At 42.4% G+C, this 19,450-nt stretch overlaps 2 protein-coding genes across 4 annotated transcripts in view; one reads left to right on the top strand and one right to left on the bottom strand.

Moving 5' to 3' along the window:
- The first annotated feature begins 1,809 nt into the window (after positions 1-1,809).
- Positions 1,810-9,434, top strand: slc10a1 (solute carrier family 10 member 1). 2 transcript variants are annotated; one of them, XM_027170207.2, is made up of 5 exons: positions 1,810-2,190; positions 2,307-2,762; positions 7,409-7,610; positions 7,687-7,865; positions 8,868-9,434. In XM_027170207.2, the coding sequence occupies exons 2-5, from the start codon at positions 2,362-2,364 to the stop codon at positions 9,091-9,093; spliced, it is 1,008 nt and encodes a 335-aa protein (XP_027026008.1). In that variant the 5' UTR covers positions 1,810-2,190; positions 2,307-2,361; the 3' UTR covers positions 9,094-9,434. The 2 variants fall into 2 exon arrangements, with proteins under 2 accessions (XP_027026008.1, XP_027026007.1); XM_027170206.2 differs by lacking the exon at positions 1,810-2,190 and having other exon boundaries at positions 2,205-2,762.
- Positions 9,435-12,064: 2,630 nt separating this feature from the next.
- Positions 12,065-19,450, bottom strand: part of susd6 (sushi domain containing 6) — a 28,702-nt gene continuing 21,316 nt past the window's right edge. For both annotated transcript variants that reach the window (XM_047801803.1, XM_047801802.1), the window contains exons 3-7: positions 17,516-17,707; positions 16,344-16,535; positions 15,792-15,930; positions 15,019-15,437; positions 12,065-14,323 (exon numbers count right to left, since the gene is read on the bottom strand). In XM_047801803.1, coding sequence (XP_047657759.1) covers positions 14,298-14,323; positions 15,019-15,437; positions 15,792-15,930; positions 16,344-16,535; positions 17,516-17,707 — 968 coding nt within the window. In that variant the 3' untranslated portion in view covers positions 12,065-14,297. The remainder of the gene's footprint in view (positions 14,324-15,018; positions 15,438-15,791; positions 15,931-16,343; positions 16,536-17,515; positions 17,708-19,450) is intronic.

Here is a 19,450-nt window from a genome sequence, read left to right as displayed (position 1 = left end):
GGGGCACGGTGGCTTAGTGGTTAGCACGTTCGCCTCACACCTCCAGGGTTGGGGGTTTGATTCCCACCTCCACCTTGTGTGTGTGGAGTTTGCATGTTCTCCCTGTGCCTCGGGGGTTTCCTCTGGGTACTCTGGTTTCCTCCCCCGGTCCAAAGACATGCATGGTAGGTTGATTGGCATCTCTGGAAAATTAGGTTAGTTCAGGTTAGTTCAAACTGTTCAAAATATCTTTGTTTGCCTGCAGAAATAAAATTTTGTTTACTCTTTAGCAGTTCATTGATTTCATAAATACAGATTTTTCTACACTTTCCATAAAGGTAAAAAACGATATATGCGGCGTTCTCTTCATTTTAGACGTCAAAAGGGTTTTGTGGCTCCCTGTTTTTTTTTCTGTCGGAAATGGGTCCTAATGGCTCTTTGAGTGTTTAAGATTGCCGACCCCTGGTATAGAACCATGAAACTGGGAGGAAAAACAGGAAGCAGAAAACAGAAAACAACGTGTCGGCCAATCACAAGTGCGTCAGAACACGTCAGAATCCAAATCAGTTTGTACGCACACAAGGAACTTCGTGCTGGCTGTTGGTACAATGCTATTTATTGCAGTAGAAAAATACAGAGAACGAGACAGGTTAGCAATGTATGTAAACTGTGAAAGTTCAAACTTGAGGAGTTTAACTGCTGGGTCCTTGGAGTTGCAGTCATTAGTATAGACGGAGAATAGCTGATATCCGAACTTCTCAGGTCACGGGGAGCCTGTGCCTATCTCGGGCGTCATCGGGCATCGAGGCAGGATACACCCTGGACGGAGTGCCAACACATCACAGGGCACACACACTCATTCACTCACACACTCACTCATTCATTCACTACAGACAATTTTCCAGAGATGCCATCAACCTACATTGCATGTCTTTGGACCGGGGGAGGAAACCGGAGTACCCGGAGGAAACCCCCGAGGCACGGGGAGAACATGCAAACTCCACACACACAAGGTGGAGGTGGGAATCGAACCCCCAACCCTGGAGGTGTGAGGCGAACATGCTAACCACTAAGCCACCATGCCCCCGGATCCAGTAACTGTCCTGTGATATTTCCCAGGTGAGCTGATACCAGCTCCTCAAAGGACTTCATGACTTCATCCTTTAGTCTAGCGATGGAGGGTTTCTTGGGTGGTGGTAGAGTGTTTGAAACAGAAGAGGACTTCACACAGCTCCAGTGATCTGTTAAAGATACAGATGACCTTTAAAGCCAGTTGGTCAGCACATGCGTTGAGACAGGAGAAGGAGGAGATGTTGTTATGGGGGCTGCCAGATGTGTGACGGGGCAGTCAGTGGGCTTGGGTGGGTGAGAGATGTGAACATGTTCTTTTTGAATCTGCAGTTAATATGCTGCATGTACAAGTCTCCAAAAAAGGCCATGCTTTTATTTCCAATACAGAAATTTGGTATGGCAGGTTTTGCAGAACATCACTCACATCGTTCCTGGTGTGGGACGTAAACTCCAGCCGGGATGAAGGAAGAAAATTCCAGTGGACAAGGTTTGCAGTTTATGAGTAATTAGTTATTAGTTTCCAAGTCTGGGCCATCTTGTGACATCTGTACACCAACATTCATTTGCATAGAATCAGATTCAGCCACCTTTCGTTTTCCTCAGTTAGCTGCGTTAAACGATATGCTTGGTGAAAGTGAAAGCCCGCTGTCTGGGCTAGAGTGACTGAGCCGGGCTTCAGTGAAACAGAGAGCGTCCAAATTTTCTGTTTGGTTTGTTGAGAAGAAACATGTCCGTTTTTTCGGCAGCGAGCGGAGATTCGCCAGGTTGATAGATGGGAGTGCAGTTCTAAATCCCAGCCGTCATAGTTTGACTAGTGTGTCGGGGATGTTTTAGCCTAGTGGTTAAAGTGTTTGACTACCAATCGGAAAGTTGTGAGCTCAAATCCCAGGTCCACCAAGTTCTCACCACTGGGCCCCTTAGCGAGGCCCTTAACCCTCAATTGCACAGTTGTATAAAATGTAAATCGCTTTGAATAATCTGCCAAAGGCTGTATGCTATATCCAAATACTGTATATGCCCCTTAGCCCAAAACAGTCAGAGGGTGTAAAAACACTTCAATTACAATTTTTAACAAACAAATTTTCCAAACTCATCTATATTCAAACTAGTCAAGCAGTTCATCTGGGAGAATTCATCGAGGTAGGTCCTGAGAAACAAAGCTTCAGTACATTGTGTTTTATGCTCCTGTGCAATTTATCTAAGTCTTCGAGCATTGTCACTGTCTATTTGTTGTATTATGCCTCATTTGTTTTCAGTGCATCTGGACCCTGTCTTTCTACACCCATTTTCCCTACACAACAGGCATTGGAAATGGATCCCGACTTCAACCGGACTACCTATCATTCTGACGATGCGGATCGATGGAGCCAAAATAATTTCACCAACGTTACCTTCATGAACGGCTCTGCACTTTATGTAAATCTGAATACGGCTGCTAACCTGATTAGCATTTTCATCCTTATAGACACTATGGTTGCTCTGGGCTGCACGATGAAGGTGTCCAAGATAAAGGACCACATCATGAAACCCAAAGGGGTGGCGATCGCCATACTGGCTCAGTTCGGAGTGATGCCCCTCACAGCCTTCTCTCTTGCTAAACTCTTCCAGCTTGCTCCCAGTAAAGCCATGGCAGTGCTGGTTTGTGGCTGCTCTCCAGGAGGGGTGCTTTCCAATGTCCTAACCTATGCCTTCAAGGGGGACATGAATCTCAGGTACATTTCTGCCATTATACCGTTAACAGTCTATAGTATGAACTTTGAGCTATACAAATTTACAACTTCTGAGATTTTAATGCCTTGACCAAAGGATTCTACTTTTAACTCCTCCTGAGTGCGTGTTGTAATGATGTCTTACAACATGTCTTGACTTAAATTTGCAGAAAATCTCTTTTTTTTATTTTTCCTTTTCAGCTTTTATTTTATTCGCATAAAACTTTTTCAACTTTATTCCCATTTCATCTCCACAGCTTATTAATGACCTTCATTACAGTAAACTGTAAATTTACAAATTTAAAAATGTATACTGCACAGAAATCTGAAACAAACTTCGATGTTGGCTTTTACGATGTAAGTATTCACAAAGGCCGGTGCTTTTTGGAGGTGAGTGGACATAAGGGTCAGTGTTACTTTTGGAAGCAAGTAGACAGAAAGCTAGGGTGCCATAACATTTGGAAGTAAGTCGAGACGAGCATGTGTTGTCATCCGAATACTCTTGAGGAAGTTCCCCACATTGGGCTGAGTGTTTTCATATGTCACATGTCCATGTTGTGCTAATTATTTATTTTCATGTAACGTCACATGACGTGACCAGGATACATGTGAGGAAGTTCCCCTCATTGTTCTGAGTGTTTTGATATGTCACATGTCCATGTTGTAAAAACTTTTTTGATTGTGCATATATTGGGGGCGGGGCTGCGGGACAACCGAAAGGCCAGTCAGTACACCAATTTAAACCTTTGTTCAGAGTCTAACCCTAAAGGAGCTGGCTGAGTTTGGTGTAGAGAGTTCGAAAGCTTGCCGAGTTATAAACCTCTAAATTTTATAATGGGATTCTATAGGAAAAAAGGAAAATTTGAGACCCGGTACCGGAAGTACCGGTACTCTGATCGCTTAGAAAAGTAATATCAACAAACTTCGTTAGGTGCATGTGGCTCGAAAGCCTTAGGAGGAGTTACTATTTATAAATGATTGTCTAAGCTTAAATAGGAAAACAGAATCTTCTACAAAGCGACATAATAAATAAACTAATGCAAAGCATATACAAGTGCCAGAGAGGTTTAGTTAGTACTAACCCTAACCCTAACCCTAACCCTAACCCTGGGCAAGTGAAGAATGTTTCATCTTAGATGTTAAAGGCCACAAGGTCTTAAGATCATAGCAGAAGGAATGGAGATCCTGAGACCCTCTTCTGACTGGAAGTGGGAAGCGCAATGGGAGCCATCACTGAGGAGCCAAGGAAAATTTGTAATTTGACTGACTGAAAAAGTATCAGTGCTACACTTGTGAATTGCAGGATGTGAGAATCTGTCACTCCGAACTGGTTAAGGTGAGGAAATGATCATATCTGTAGTGTGAGGACTTAAGCAAGCCCACGCTACGTACTCTTGCTAGGTGTTCTTTCCAAGTGAGGGCTGAAATTGGGATAAAATGTGTGACAAAGATGCATCTGTCACCCCACCAAATTCAGGGGGAATATATGCTTGTTTATTTATTTGCTTGGCTAGTTTTAAAGAGAGTCTCTAGTCCAGTTTTCTGTCTGTTTTTGGCAGACGGTTTAATCCTGTTATATATCCTGCTCTATAGCACCCTCTGGTGGGGTAAAATTATAGCAGACTAAACTGCAATATAAAGCCAGGGCCAAAAGTGTTGAGAATGAAACAAATATTCTCTCACTCATTCATTTCCTACCGCTTATCCAAACTTCTCGTGCCACGGGGAGCCTGTGCCTATCTCAGGCCTCATTGGGCATGGAGGCAGGATACACCCTGGACGGATTGCCAACCCATCACAGGGCACACACACACTCTCATTCACTCACACACTCACACACTACGGACAATTTTCCAGAGATGCCAATCAAACTACCATGTATGTCTTTGGACCGAGGGAGGAAACCGGAGTACCCTGAGGAAACCCCCAAGGCACGGGGAGAACATGTAAAAGGGTTGGGGGAATCGAACCCCCAACCCTGGAGGTGTGAGGCGAACATGCTAACCGCTAAGCCACCATGCCTCCTGAGAATGAAACAAATATTAATTTTTACAAAGTTTGCTGCTTCAGTGTTTTTAAGATCTTTTTGTCAGATGTTACTATGGTGCAGTGAAGTATAACGGCAAGCAGTTCATAAGTGAAAATAAAAGGCTTGTATTGACACCTACAGTACTGTGCAAAAGTTTTAGGCAGGTGTGAAAAAATGCTGTAAACAAAGAATTATAACTAACGAGTGTTTATTTCTGTCGATTTACAAAATGCAAAGTGAGTAAACGAAAGAGAAATCTAAATCAGATCAATATTCGGTGTCACTAACTTTTGCCTTCAAACCAGCATGAAGCGATGGCACGACCCCCACAGAGCCCTGATCTCAACATCATCCAGTGTGTCTGGGATCACATGAAGAGACAGAAGGATGTGAGAAAGCCGACATCCACAGAAGATCTGTGGTCAGTTCTCCAAGACGTCTGGAACGACCTACCGGCCGAGTTCCTTCACAAACCGTGTGTACACACACCGAATATTGATGTGATTTAAATTTGTTCATTTATGAAAATAAATGTTTAACACTTCCATTTTTGAAAGCGTTCTTTGTTTACAGCATTTTTTCACACCTGCCTAAAACTTTTGCACAGTACTGTACATTAGGCTTATGTAAAGTGTTTGCAGTGTCGACCCTTTTCTTTTCTGTAATTCACCCTGGCATGCTGTCAATCAACGTCCGGTCCACATCCTGACCGATGGCAGGTGGACGAGTTTCCTTGCAGGTAATCATGGTTAACTTCATCAGCATGACAGAGTGATCTCCAGCCTTGTCCTCGTCAACACTCTCACGTCTAGTAATGAGAAAATCGCTGACATGATGTCAGCTGGTTGTTTTGTGACAGGGCTGAAATGCAGTGGAAATGGTTTTGGATTTGGATTTTTTTTTTTGTGGATTAAGTTCATTGTCATGGCAAAGACAGACTTAACAATTCATTTCAAATCATCTGATTACTTTTCATAACATTCTAGAGTATATATGAAAATTATATGAAAAACTGAGGCAGCAGACTTCTGAAAAGTCATATTTTTGTCATTCTCAAAACCAATGGCAAAAGTTTGATTTTGACATTGGTGGGGACATAATTTATTTGACATTGGTGGGGACATAATTTATTTGACATTGGTGGGGACATGATTTATTTGACATTGGTGGGGACAACATTCCCCGTATTTTGTGCATAAAACTGTTGTTATAAGAATACTTTCTTACTCACATACCGGTAACCTGCATAATCACGTTGCATATTGCTTCATACAACGGAATATAGCTGCAGCCTCCGACCTCAACACATTAGCGAGAAAGACAAAGCCAATCAAACAGCGATGTGAGTTACAGAAGCGGGATTCATTGCAGGGGGTAAATCTGTTAACCGTTTGTGTCCTACTAGTTGCGCTATTTTTTACAGAACGCCGTTGTAAAATATTTTCATCTTATTTAATAACTCCTGGATAAATGTTAAATGAAATAAGTAAAAAAGCACAAGACACAGACGGATATCAGTGGTTATGTATAAATATATATATGCTTGGTCGAATTATTGCTAGGGACAATTGAGTGTTCCCTGGATATTGGTAGGGACATGTCCCTACCCAAATCGACGCCCTTGCTCAAAACATTTGGCTTCCAGTGAGACCAAGGGCAATTAACATTCAACCCCACAAACGTGGGCCCTTTGGAGCCAGAGCACCTTCCAGTATCCTCGTGGTCCAGACATCAGTGCCTGATCTCAGTAATGCTCACGTAGCTGAACGAACTCTCTACAGCCGTCGGGTAGAACGCCTTCCCAAAAGTGGAGCTTATTAGAAGAACAAAGAGGAACAAATCTGGAATGGGATTTTTTTTAAATCAGGGACCTATATGTGTGATATAGAGAAGGTATTCAGTGATATGTACACAAAGCCCCATCCAGGTAGCAGCTACTTCCTCTGTAGGTTGAGAGCTTGTGTTGCCTTACACGACTCGTTTTAAGTGGTCCATGGACAGCCTTTCAACGTATCCTTAGCCGCTGCCCATTTGCTGCCATGCCATAGAGTTCCATCTTGTTTAAACTTATCTTGTTCTCAGTACTATGCATATTCAACACTAAGTAGAATATGGGGAAGTCATGGCCTAATGGTGAGAGAGAGCCTGACTCCTAACCCTAAGGTTGTGGTTTCGAGTCTCGGGCCTGTCACGACTGAGGTGCACTTGACCGAAATCCCCCCCCAACTGATCCCTGGGCGCCGCAGCATCAATGGCTGCCCACTGCTCCGGGTGTGTGTTCACGGTGTGTGTGTGTTTATGGTGTGTGTGTGGGTCACCTTACTTAGCCGTATGTCACGTCACTTCTTCATTTCTAAGTTCACAACAAGTCTATCTGCTAGCACTGTATGCTATTGTTCAAATCCAACACTGCCAAGCTGCCAGTATTGGTCCTTAAACCTCTCTGCTCCAGGGGGTTCTATCATGGGGTCTCTGCTCTGGCCCCAAGCTCCAAAACTGGGAATTGCAATTAAAGAATTCCACTGTGCTGTAATGTATATTGTATGTGATATATGTGAAGTCATCATCTTCTTCTTCTTCTTCGAATATAATTCCTTCCCAAAATCTTCTTCCATCTCAGCATCGTGATGACGACCTGCTCGACTGTGGCAGCACTGGGAATGATGCCCCTTCTGCTCTTCATTTACTGCCACGGCTTCTCCAACCCAAGTGCCGTGCCCTTCGATAACATCATCCTGGCCTTGTTCTTGACTTTGTTACCATGTGCTATTGGCATCTGTATTAACCACTACATACCCCAGTACTCCAAACTTGTCACCAGGGTAGGTCATCAACATGGCAGAAGTTGAGCAGCAGAAAGTGCAGTACATTAAGTCGGTGTCTTTTCTTTTGTCATAGGTTGGGCTGATTATGATGCTGGTCAGTTTGATCGTGTTTGCTATTCTGATCGGGATCATATTAGGCGAGGCTGTCCTGACGGTCGCAGCGCCTCCACTCGTCGCCACAGCAGCACTTATGCCACTCATTGGATACGGACTCGGCTACGTGCTGTCGGTCTTATTCAGGTTTAACGGACCGTAAGTAAAGGAATCCTAACGTTGTTAAGCAAACTGAATTTTAGCCTCAGGTACTTATTTAAAAATGGGTGATTGCAGTTAAAGGTGGGGTCTCCGATTTTTGAAAGTTAATGTCGACATTTGAAATCACCAAAACAAACACGCCCCTAACCCAAATGGGTCACACCCCTGTATCGATAGCTCCGCCCACACATACATACGTAACCCAGGCGACTAAAGGAAACAAATGTGTCTTTATCATAGCTGAATGGAAGAACAATACGATTGTAGATAAACAAACAAGCAAAAATGCCACACAAGCATAATGATGTAAAGGACAAAGGCTTATATTAGTTCTGTGTAACAAAGCAAAACCAACGTTACTCACCTATCGAGAAGGAAAAAAGCGCCTCGGCGTCTTAAGTAAAGTCGGCCACATATTCACAGGTCGGAGTTTCCCGAGTCGATAACTCCTGAGCTAAACGCTGTTACTACACAAAACGCGGTTGTAGCTGCCTCTCTACATTACTACGATAGAAAAGAGGTGTTATTTGTGTAGTAACAGCGTTTAGCTCAGGAGTTATTGACTCGGGAAACTCCAACCTGTGAATATGTGGCCAACTTCCTGCTCCTTCAGTTCTCTCCAGCGCTGGAAAGCTGATCCTATATTAACACGTCCTACTTCTTGTCCTTATCGTAAGTCTTTCTTCTCTTTCTTTCTTTGTTTTTATCCTCCATGTCGATGTTAAAACCGCTTTCTGCTAATGTCACGCATGCACACTGAACACTCTCTCCGCACATATCGACAAGCCCCGCCCCTTTCTGCTCATTGGCTACACGTTAGTTTTGTTTTTGTTTAGTTTGCCGTCCCGATCCGGTTTTCTGAAGCATTTCTCAAAAATCGGAGACCCCACCTTTAAGACCAATTTCAGCAGGAACGTAGATAATCGTTTCTAATTATGATGTAAATATTTTGCTGTTTAAAGTTAAACGTTGAAATGCCTTTTTTGCTGTAACCCTAAGATGTAGGAGGACTGTCGCTATAGAGACGGGTTGCCAGAACATCGTCCTGTGCTATTCGATCCTAAAAGTAGCCTTCGATCCGATGTTCATCGGGCCGTATTTCCTTTTCCCTTTTCTCTTGTTTTTCTTCCAAATTCCTGAAGCGTTGCTTGTAATCGGAATCTTCCGATGGTACATGAAGCAGAAATCTTCAGATGAACCTTCAGCGAATCATCAGGACTGCTGAGTATTTTTGGACGAGTACAAACGAATGAATGATTTCAGAGCTGAGGAAGTTGAGGTTGTTGTATTAAAGTCTACATATCCAATGGAAGTATTATTGTTTTAGACCCAAGTTGCTCTACCTGGGTTCAGGCTTTAGTAAAGGGTGTGGGGCAACAATATAAACTGATTTTCTGCTAAGTTCCATGGGGAATGCTAACTCAGTGGTCAAGACATTGGACTCCAGATTGGAAGGTTGTGAGTTCCAAGCAGTCACACTGAGCCTTGTGTGTGTGGAGTTTGCATGTTCTCCCTGTGGCTTTGGACCGGGGGAGAAAACCGGAGGAAACCCCCAAGGCACGGTGAGAACATGCAAACTCCACACACACAAGGTGGAGGCGGGAATCGAACCCCCAACCCTGGAGGTGTGAGGCGAACGTGCTAACCGCTAAGCCACTGTGTCCCCCAACCAAATATTTATAAATAAAAATCATGAAAATTGTCAGGGGTGCCTAAACTTTTGCATACAACTGTACAGTAACCTCGGTTACACATCTGATGAAACATTACCAGTAATAGTTCAACCAAATTAAAAGAACACTTCACATTTCCCTCCTCAATAGAGGACATTAGCTGCAAATGTGCATTAAATGTGGCCACGGATTGGAAGAGAAGCACAACAGTTAACAGTTATGAAATAAATAAATAAATAAATAAATAAATAAATAGTAATCATTTATTTGTTGCTGATGTGAGTAATGTTGCACTGGGCTAAACTTATTAACCGCTATGTTTAGCGCTGTGTAAACTCGTCCTACTTTATCGGTTTGCCCAAATTTTGATGTATTTCGCTTGAACCAAATTGTCACTGTGTATTTATTGTGTGCATTTCTTGAGTCATTTCCTCTTATGTGTACAGCGGAAAATAAACAGCGGAAGAAAGCAGCAGTGACGTTTCTGTGGTGTTGTTTCTGGTTAACGTACGCAGCTAGGACGACTTTACTTATCTGCCAACAAAGCTACTACAACAGTACGCACAGGACGTGAATCAGATAGCATTTGTTGTTATTTAGGTTTTTTTTCCACTTCAGCTGATATATAGCTGTTACGTATCGTAAAAAATAAAAAAATTCAAGCAAAACAAGCAAAAACCATGGGCGTCAACCATAGACACCCATGAGGGATGTGCTAGCGTAGTGGTTAAGGTGTTCGACTTCTGATCGGAAGGTTATTGGTTCGAATCCCACGTCCACCAAGTTGCTACTGTAGGGCCCCTGAGCAAGGCCCTTAACCCTCAATTGCTCAGGTGTATAAACTGACATAGAATATGTAAGTCACTCTGGATAAGAGTGTCTGCTAAATGCTGTAAATGTAAATGAGAGACTAACGTACAGGCAACACAAGGGATGCGTCTTATGCATATGCATGGGATGTAGTAGCTCAGTGGCTAAGGTGTTGGGCTACTGATGGGAAAGTCATGGGTTCGAACCCCAGGTCCAAGCTGCCACTGCTGGGCCCCTGAACAAGGCCCTTAACCCTCAGTTGTAAGTTACTCTGGATAAGGGTGTCTTCTAAATGCTGTAAATTTAAATGCATGTGTTTACTTGAACACCTGTCTTTAATTCATGCAGCTGCTTTGAGACAAATACTTATTGCTCGGAGATACAACAGCAAGGCCGTGCAGTTTGTCAGAGAGTTTTATATAAGTGCTTATGCTATGGAATAGACGTAATATTAGATAATATATAGCCCCAAAATGGTCAGGATTCGTCCAAGACGAGGGATCTGTGAAACACGGTGGTGGTAGTGTGACTTTTGTTCATGTAAACATCACGTGATCTGCCACCGAAGATGCGACGTTCCAAGTTATGTAATACGTCTACACCAGGGGTCGGCAACCTTAAACACTCAAAGAGCCATTAGGACCCGTTTCCCACAGAAAATAAAACACAGGGAGCCATAAAACCCTTTTGACGTCTAAAATGAAGAGAACGCCGCATATATCGTTCTTTACCTTTATGGAAAGTGTAGAAAAAATCTGTAGTGTGTTGTATTTATGAAATCAATGAACTGCTAAAGAGTAAACAAAATTTTATTTCTGCAAGCAAACAAAAATATTATGAACCGTTTGAACTAACCTGAACAAAAAAGACGCCGGGTTGAAGGTTACGTTCAAATAATCGAGTCCTCTCCGTATTCATGACATCGATATTTTAACTTTCCGGCTGCAGCGAACCAAAAATGCGTCCGCTTCTGTGTCGGATTTCGCAAGTCGGCGGTTATGACGCGTATTTTGAGTGACAAACAAATTAAACACGGTTTATTTTAATGTTACAAGAGCATCATGATCTTAGAATTTACAAAAAAATTTAAACTAACAAACTAAAATAAAGTAAATTTAAATTAAATATTTATTTTTCCGAATCTACAGGGAGCCGCAGCAGAGGGATGAAAGAGCCACTTGGGGCTCCGGAACCACGGGTCGCCGACCCCTGGTCATGATGTGGTAGCCTAGTGGTTAAGGTGTTGGAAGGTTGTGAGTTCGATTCCTACGTCCACCAAACTGCCACTGCTGGGCCCCTGAGCAAGGCCCTTAACCCTGAATTGCGCAATTGCATAAAAATGAGATAAAATGTAAGTCGCTCTGGATATAAGGGCGTCTGCTAAATGCTGTAAATGATAAAAAAAAATTAGAAACCGAATGCTGAAATTCTGACCTGTTGAGTCATATTCATCTGTCCAGCTTAAACCCAGATGACTCAAGTGTAAAGCAAAAACACCACCAAGAACAAGCTTTATTCCGATACTTTTGGACGAGTCTATATAACGGTAGATTAATAATCTTGTTCATAATATAACGGCCTTTTTTCAAGTTTCTTTTGCATCTCGTGGATTTTTTCCTGCTCGTCCAACCCTCTGTTCATTTGCAGATTATTATTTTATTATTTTTGGGGGGTTTATTTTATTCCGATTCCGTAAACGAATCCCAGTCGCGGTTGCACTTTAAAAGAAAGTTTTAATTAGAAATAGTTATATACACACAAACATTAGAATTAAATTAAACTTTATACAAATATTAAAATACTATCTTCACACCCACTGCAATGTACAGAAGAGAAAAAACAAACAAACGAACAGCCGAGAAGAGTAAGATGAGACGGTCGCACCATACGACGGTGTCCTTCGATTAAACGACAGAAAGTCCGACTTTCAGACCTGCAGCAAACTTCGGACGTCGGAGTCACCGACGGGGGAGTTTGTTGTTGAAGGCTTTGGAGAAGAAAACGGCGTCGTAATGACGGAGAAAGAAAGAACCCGACACCTTGGGATAAAGCCGTAAGACTGTTGATGCATAGGAAATAAAATGTCGAGGCTGTAAGGACGAAATCGAGGCCGTTCCGTGATGGAAGAAAGACGCTCACGAAAAAGAAAAGAATGAAACGTACGAGTCTATTAAGGCGAAAGCTCGGGTTCATCTCCGACCGGGAAAAAGAAAATCAATAAATAAAAAGGACGTCTGAGCGCGCAAACCCGACCCTCGTGTTTCTGTAACCGAGCCGAAATATCATGATGCGTCTTTATCCAGTCCGACTTTTCCAACCATCAGCGATTAGTTACTGTGTGATGAGAAAGCGCGCATGCAAAAATGCCCAGAAATCACCGCGAGCTGCTGTTCGCTTTAGCGAGATTTGTTCAAGGGTGGACAAATCCTACGTTTATTACTGCGTAAAGTCTAATAATCGTTAGGCTGAAATGACTAGCATCATTAACGTCGGTTCGGACGACGGATGAGAGGCGCGAGACTTTATTCTCTCCTGCTCCTCTCTGAAATCTCTACGTGTGTGACGTAGTAATCCGTCATCGCGCGTAAAAGACGACGTTCGTCCTCGTCGACGTCTCGGTCGGTCGCCGTCGTCGTCTTCTGCCTCGTTTTGTCCGGTCGACGTTCTGGGAATATCACTAGCGTCGTCTGGAGCTAATAAATACGTCGTGTGAAAAGGCGTCATTATTTTTGTGCACGGTGCAGCGTGGGTTTGTGATCCTGAAAAGAGGAAATGTTTGTATTTAGGAGTACGCTATTATTATTTAGCGTACGGAAACACACCGTTCCTCTTCTTCTTTTTTAAAAAATTTTTTAGGGTTCTGTAATAATAATAATAATAATAATAATAATAATAATAATAAAGTCATTGCCTAAGTCAGCGATCTGTCCACCCTTTCATGACAGTGTTCCTGATCTCTCATCTTACCGTGATCATTTAGTGATCCTCGTGCACACGGCCGGACTAACCGCATAACCCGAAGACGTTTTAAAGCAAACGGACGAATGAAGGTTTGTTCTAGGATGTGATATATGATAGGATATGATATATGATGTGGGATATAAATGATAATCTCTCGGGTTTAAAAAAACAAACAAACAAAAAAAAAAACCAGGAGGTAAAATAACAATCTTGCGCTGAATTAAAAAAAAAACAAAAAAAAAAAAACACATTTGAGCCCTCTTCATTCAGTCAAACATGTAAAGCCAAAAACACACACACACACGCACACACACGGTGAACAGAAAGGCAAGCATGTCTTTGAGTACAGTACAACGTAAAGCAGTTCGTCCCTGTATCTCTCTGGTCCGGCCGTCCTGTGAAGCATGCGTGTCCTCGTGTGTGCGCTTGCTCGATCGTTTGGGATTTTGAGGTGCACGTATCATGCAGCGTTAAAAGAAAAAGAAGAAGAAGAAAAAAATGAAGACGACCTGATTTAGCGGACCTCGTGGCTGAGAGGTCACGGTCACTGATGGTTTCCTCGGAACCTGACTGAAAGTATGGGGGGCGATCGTGTGAGAAGAAGAAGAACAGAGGCATTGTGAGTGCAGCCACTTGTTAGTACAGTGCTGAGGGAAGAGGTGGCGTTTATAAACGTGTTATTCGGGCTGTTATGTACGCCTTATACATAGTCCTGTGTATTCTAGAGCATCTGTGCTATGGTGCTATGAGGGAGAAGGTTGGAGCATGTGAAGATGTGGTGACGGTGGGGTTTTACACTGAGGCAGGCGAGTTACACGCGGTGCAGACAGACTCGGAGAGTTTATAGAGAGCTGAAGGGGTGGGTGGTGGGTGGGTGGAGAGGCATTTGGTTACTCCTGCGTTCTGTACGGCAGCAATGGGGGAAGGGTTTGGTACAAAGCTTAAGGAGACACAGTCCTGGTCGTCGTCCACAGAGCGTGTGCTCTCAGGCCTCCTTCAGCAGAGGGATATCTGTATAAAAAAAAAAAAAAAACAACAATGAAACGTGAGTCAGGAAACAATAAAAGACTCTGGAACTGGATCTGTGACTTACAACAACAACAAGTTACAGAAACACTTACGACTTATAGAGTAATAAATACAGACGGGTCGTCGGTTTTATCCGTTTACAGTGATGTTTAATGCGCCACCCTTCCTTTTTTGTGATGATGTGAGAGATGCTGTTGTTTAACAGAAGCATGTTTGACTCAGTGAATCGTTCGGTCGTGTACGAATGAATCTTTGAGTAAAACACAGACATGACAGAGATTTTCTCATCCCTTATCGAGTAAATCGTTAAATCGATAAATCTTTTTGTTCAGGGCCGGGATTCGTTCTCATTTGCTCGGTGACCCTTCAAATGAATCGGTATTGGATGAATCGATGAATCATTTAGGCATTTTCTCTCTGATTCATAAGAACAGCATGTGTAACGCGTCGTTCCCTCGCCGGTCGTGAGGAACGTTACAGCTTTACCTCTGACTGTTACATCACTTTACTTTGCACACGTGTGTCTAACCCCACCCTATATAAATAAATAAATAAATAAATAAATAAATAAATAAATAAATATTGAACATTGATTGAACAATATTGAAACAATATTGAACAATATTGAAATTGAAATTGATGACAGTATTTTGTCTTTAAAGTGATCAGGACCGTACCGTCTCCATATTCCTCTACGGAGGTGAGCGAGAGCAGGCTGTGCTGGTCGCTGCTCGTGCTGCTTGGCCTACGCGCTGCTGCTGCTGCTGCCCCGCGCTGCTCCGACACCCAGGTGGAGGAGGAGGATGAGGATGGAGAGGAGGTAGAGGGGTCCTGGTGAACAAGCACGGTTTCTGCTTGACAGGAGTGTGCAGGAGTGGAAGTGGAGGGGAGGCTGTGCTCGGCTCGGGATTGGCTGACCTCTGAAGCAGTAGGCTCCGTCTGCGGCCCCTCGGAGAGCACGATGTTTACGCGGGACTGCGGGGCAGGAGCCGCTGTGCCGCCGCTGCCGTACACCGCCTCCTCGTACGAAGGAAGAGACACCTGTACTCCCTCTACGACGACTGAAGGTGCCTGGCCGCATACGCCCTGATCACGTCTACGGCAGGGAAGAAAATAAAAAAAAAAAAGGAGTGTGAATCTGTGCATGCTAAACTGAACATATAATCCACCCCGAGACTTATTACTGATGTTATATCTGATGCGTTTTCGTGAATGTAAAAAGCTCGGCTAAACCTGGCTTAAACAGCCCTAATAATTCGTCTTAATTAAAGAGGGTCGATAGAAATGCTATATTTCAACAGTAAATAATTTCAATGTGACGAAAATATATGAACGAGGGTTATATATATATATGGCCACCGGGTGGCGCCACACATCACGTTTCAGGCTTCGCCATGGTGACACAGAACTAGTGTGAAACTGTGTGAGAGAGAGGAGGTCAATGTCAGACCTGCTGTGATGGAAGGATTTGAGTTTAGGCTGCAGCAGGACGAAGAGGACGACAAGCAGCAGGATGAGTGCGACAGAGCTGGCGGTCGAGGCCATGATAGAGAGAGCTGGCATACCGAGAGACGAGCGCTCTTCCTTTCCTGTGAGGAACACGCGCGCACACACACACACACACACACACACACACACACACACACACGTCAATAAAACGACAAATTTGCATTTTTCAGCCAAATGACCTTCATCGTGTGACGTAAGGGGAGTTAGAAATTCTACCTTCAGACGTTATATTTTAAGAAATGTGCAGCTGAAGTTAAATCTGGTTTCTGAAAATATAAATCGTGTATATTTAAGATTCAGATATAAAATAAGTTGTTATGAGTCTTGTGTATCTTTCTTAAAGTGTTCTGAGATCGAACAGGGCTGTACGTGCACCAGAAGGAGAATGCATCCCATAATACTGTAAGCTTATACGCTACGTAACGAGGGGACGGGATGCCGTTCTGTCTAAAAGGGAATCGGAAATGAAAGAAGAGTAAACAGGGTAATTTACCCTGCCCCAGGTGGCAGATGATGGGCGCTGCCGAGTCCCAGTCTCCGTTCCTACATGTGTGGTATCTGTATCCTTTCAGCGTGTAGCCTTCGTCACAGAAATACTCTATCACTGTGCCCTCGGTCAGTCTGGGGCAGGGCGAGGGGTGGCACATGTAGCCCCCATTCTCCGGCTCGCTCGGGGGGCGACACACTGCACGACACACAATAATAGAGAACGCTTTAATAATAAAAACTGATAAACAAACAAACAAACAAACAAACAAACAAATATAACTACTACTAATAATGTGCAGAAAAAAAAATAATAAAAAGCATCAAGGAAGAAAAACAAAGGCAACACCAAAGAGAAATTAAATTGTATTATAAAGTCTAAATATATATATATATATATATATATATATATATATATATATATATATATATATATATATATATATATATATATATATATATATATAAAAGAAATAAATAAAAAGTTAATAGAATGAATAACAGGATGAAAAAAATATATATTAAATTATTCTAAATATTTATAGAATTAGTAATTAAATTATTAAGTTCATTATTTATATTAAATATTATTATTGTTGTTATTATTATTATTATTATTTATTGTTGTTTTTATTTGTATTATTATTATTATTATTATCAAATGGGCCTAGTGTAACATTTGATATATTATAAATTGATATATTTATGTATTGAAATTAAATTCTTTATATGAAATATTATTATTATTTATTGTTGTTTTTAATTATTATTATTATTATTATTATTATTATTATTATTAGTAGTAGTAGTAGTACTAGTAGTAGTAGTATTATATATAATTATTATTAGTAGTAGTATTATTTATTGTTGTTTTTATTTCTTCTTCTTCTTCTTCTTCTTCTTCTTATTATTATTATTATTATTATAAGTAAAATAGATAATAAGGTAATAAGCAACCAGATAGTGAAACATATTCATAATAAATTGGAAAAAAAAATAATGATGATAATCAAATATTTAATAAAATCTGTAAAGGTTTGTACGTCCTGAACTATATTAATCGTAATGTTATGGACTATATTAAATGTTATGATTAACAAAAATAAATCAATCTGATATATATTTAGCCGGCAGTTCAGGAACAAAACGTCCGTGCAGAACGCAGTGTGTGAGACTCACCGTCGTTTCTGAGGCAGTGCGGTGGGGCAGAAGACCAGTGTCCTGGTGTGATACACGTGATGACGCTCTCACCACTCAGTGTGTATCCTGAATCGCAGCTGTACTGCAGCACCGTGCCCACGGGGAAGGAGCCGCGGTTGGTCTCTGTGAGGTTTCCTCGGCCATGCAGCACCGACGAAGGCCTGGAACAACCTGAGGGCCAACGGGGAGAAGACGGAGAAGAGTTACTACCGTAAAGAAGACTGCAAAAACACACACACACACACACACACACACACACACACACACACACACACACACACACACACTCAAAACTGCCTCCATACTCATCATTAATAATCACTACAGTAGTGCAGACTGATATCTCACAGTGTTATGTAAAGGAGCTGCTGTCAGAGGGAAATAATCAGTGATGGGACAATGTGATGAAGTGGAGTCACAGCAATCTGCTCCAAAATACTTGTTAATTCTGGTTACTTTTCTCATCCTCGGTCCTGAAGACTTTCCTGAAGCTGAAACACTTTTGAACTCACTGTGAAGACTATAAAACAAAGTGTGTGCAAATGCCTCAGAAGCGTGTGCAAAGTTTGCGTTAATGGACTCGTCTTAAACCTTAAGACGTCTTTAGACCGATTTGCTTAATCCTCTGTTTCGTCAGACCCTAGAACCGAGACCGGAGCGGTGCGTCGTCTGCTGCTGCTGTTTTTTTGTGCGAGAGATTTCATAAAAGTTCGACTGGAAGCTCGGCTCTTCCCCATCTTTACATTCCAGCTCGACATTCCATGAGTCACTCAAACCGAAACCGACACATGATGAAAAGAGTTGCAGAACTGCGCAAGGAGTACAAATTTAGGCCAGCTGCTGAAACGTGTCTGGACAGGTCGGGCAGAAACTTCGCTGGGTCTGGACGAGACAATGGAATGCTCATTAAAAGGGATGGGAGAACTGGCATACACACAGAAGACAAAGGGGCAAAAACGGTGGCATGTACGTGTGATACCGGAGTCACACAATCCTCAAACACACAAACCGGTTTGACTTGTACGACGTCACTATTTTATAAGGGACCCAAAATAAAGATCTAGACATTCTGCAGAAGCTCAGAAAGTCTTATAGGTTACAGGGTCTTACACGCCGGGACCCTGAACCTTTATCCTTAACACGTGCGGCCGATCGTTTTTTAAGATCGTGTTTAGAGCAACTTAGGAAACTTTATGAGCGCTTTAATCATTAAATTCTTAAAAAATAAATCGATGGACACTAACAAACCGCGTTGGATAAAGTTCACTATCATACTAATAAAGTAACGCAACGGTGAAAAAAGTTCACTTCTGCGAAGCTTCAGAAAATATGAGGTCCAGATGTCCACCAAGAGAACATTGTGTGTAAACATGGAGGGACAGTCCCTGGTTTCTGTGGTGCATTGTGGGATTCCTGTGCACTGAAAGGATCTGAGACTGAGACGGTAGTTAAAAAGTTCCCCTTGACATGACGTCACGTGCTGAAGTCGAGGTCGTTTGTGTGAACTCTTTTTTTTTTTTTTTAATTGTTTTTCTCTAGTTGTAGGTCCGATTTTCCAAGTTACTACTCAGGAACTCGGCAAGCGACGTCTAATCCGCACGGCTGCTCCGAGCATGGACGATTAACACGGTAGCACGTAGTTCTACTTTACAGCACGCATCGCTCATCGGTTAGCCAGCTAGTGTGTTGCGAACGGAAGACGGACGTGAAGCCGTCCGCGGCCGTGTAGCTCAAACGCACGAAGGCTGCAATGTCTGACTTCCAACTTTTACTTTGTTTTCAGCACAGAAACGATGTCTGACAAAAACTGCATGATTGTTTAATGGTGTGTGTGTGTGTGTGTGTGTGTGTGTGTGTGTGTGTGTGTGTATGTGTGTGTGTGTAAAATGCGAGCAAACTATCACACAACCCTGC

Source organism: Tachysurus fulvidraco, chromosome 16 (assembly GCF_022655615.1).
Source record: "Tachysurus fulvidraco isolate hzauxx_2018 chromosome 16, HZAU_PFXX_2.0, whole genome shotgun sequence".
NCBI classification, from domain to species: Eukaryota; Metazoa; Chordata; class Actinopteri; order Siluriformes; family Bagridae; genus Tachysurus; species Tachysurus fulvidraco.
The sequence above is the reverse complement of the archived record's forward strand: the minus strand, read 5'-3'. Positions and strand labels throughout refer to the sequence as shown.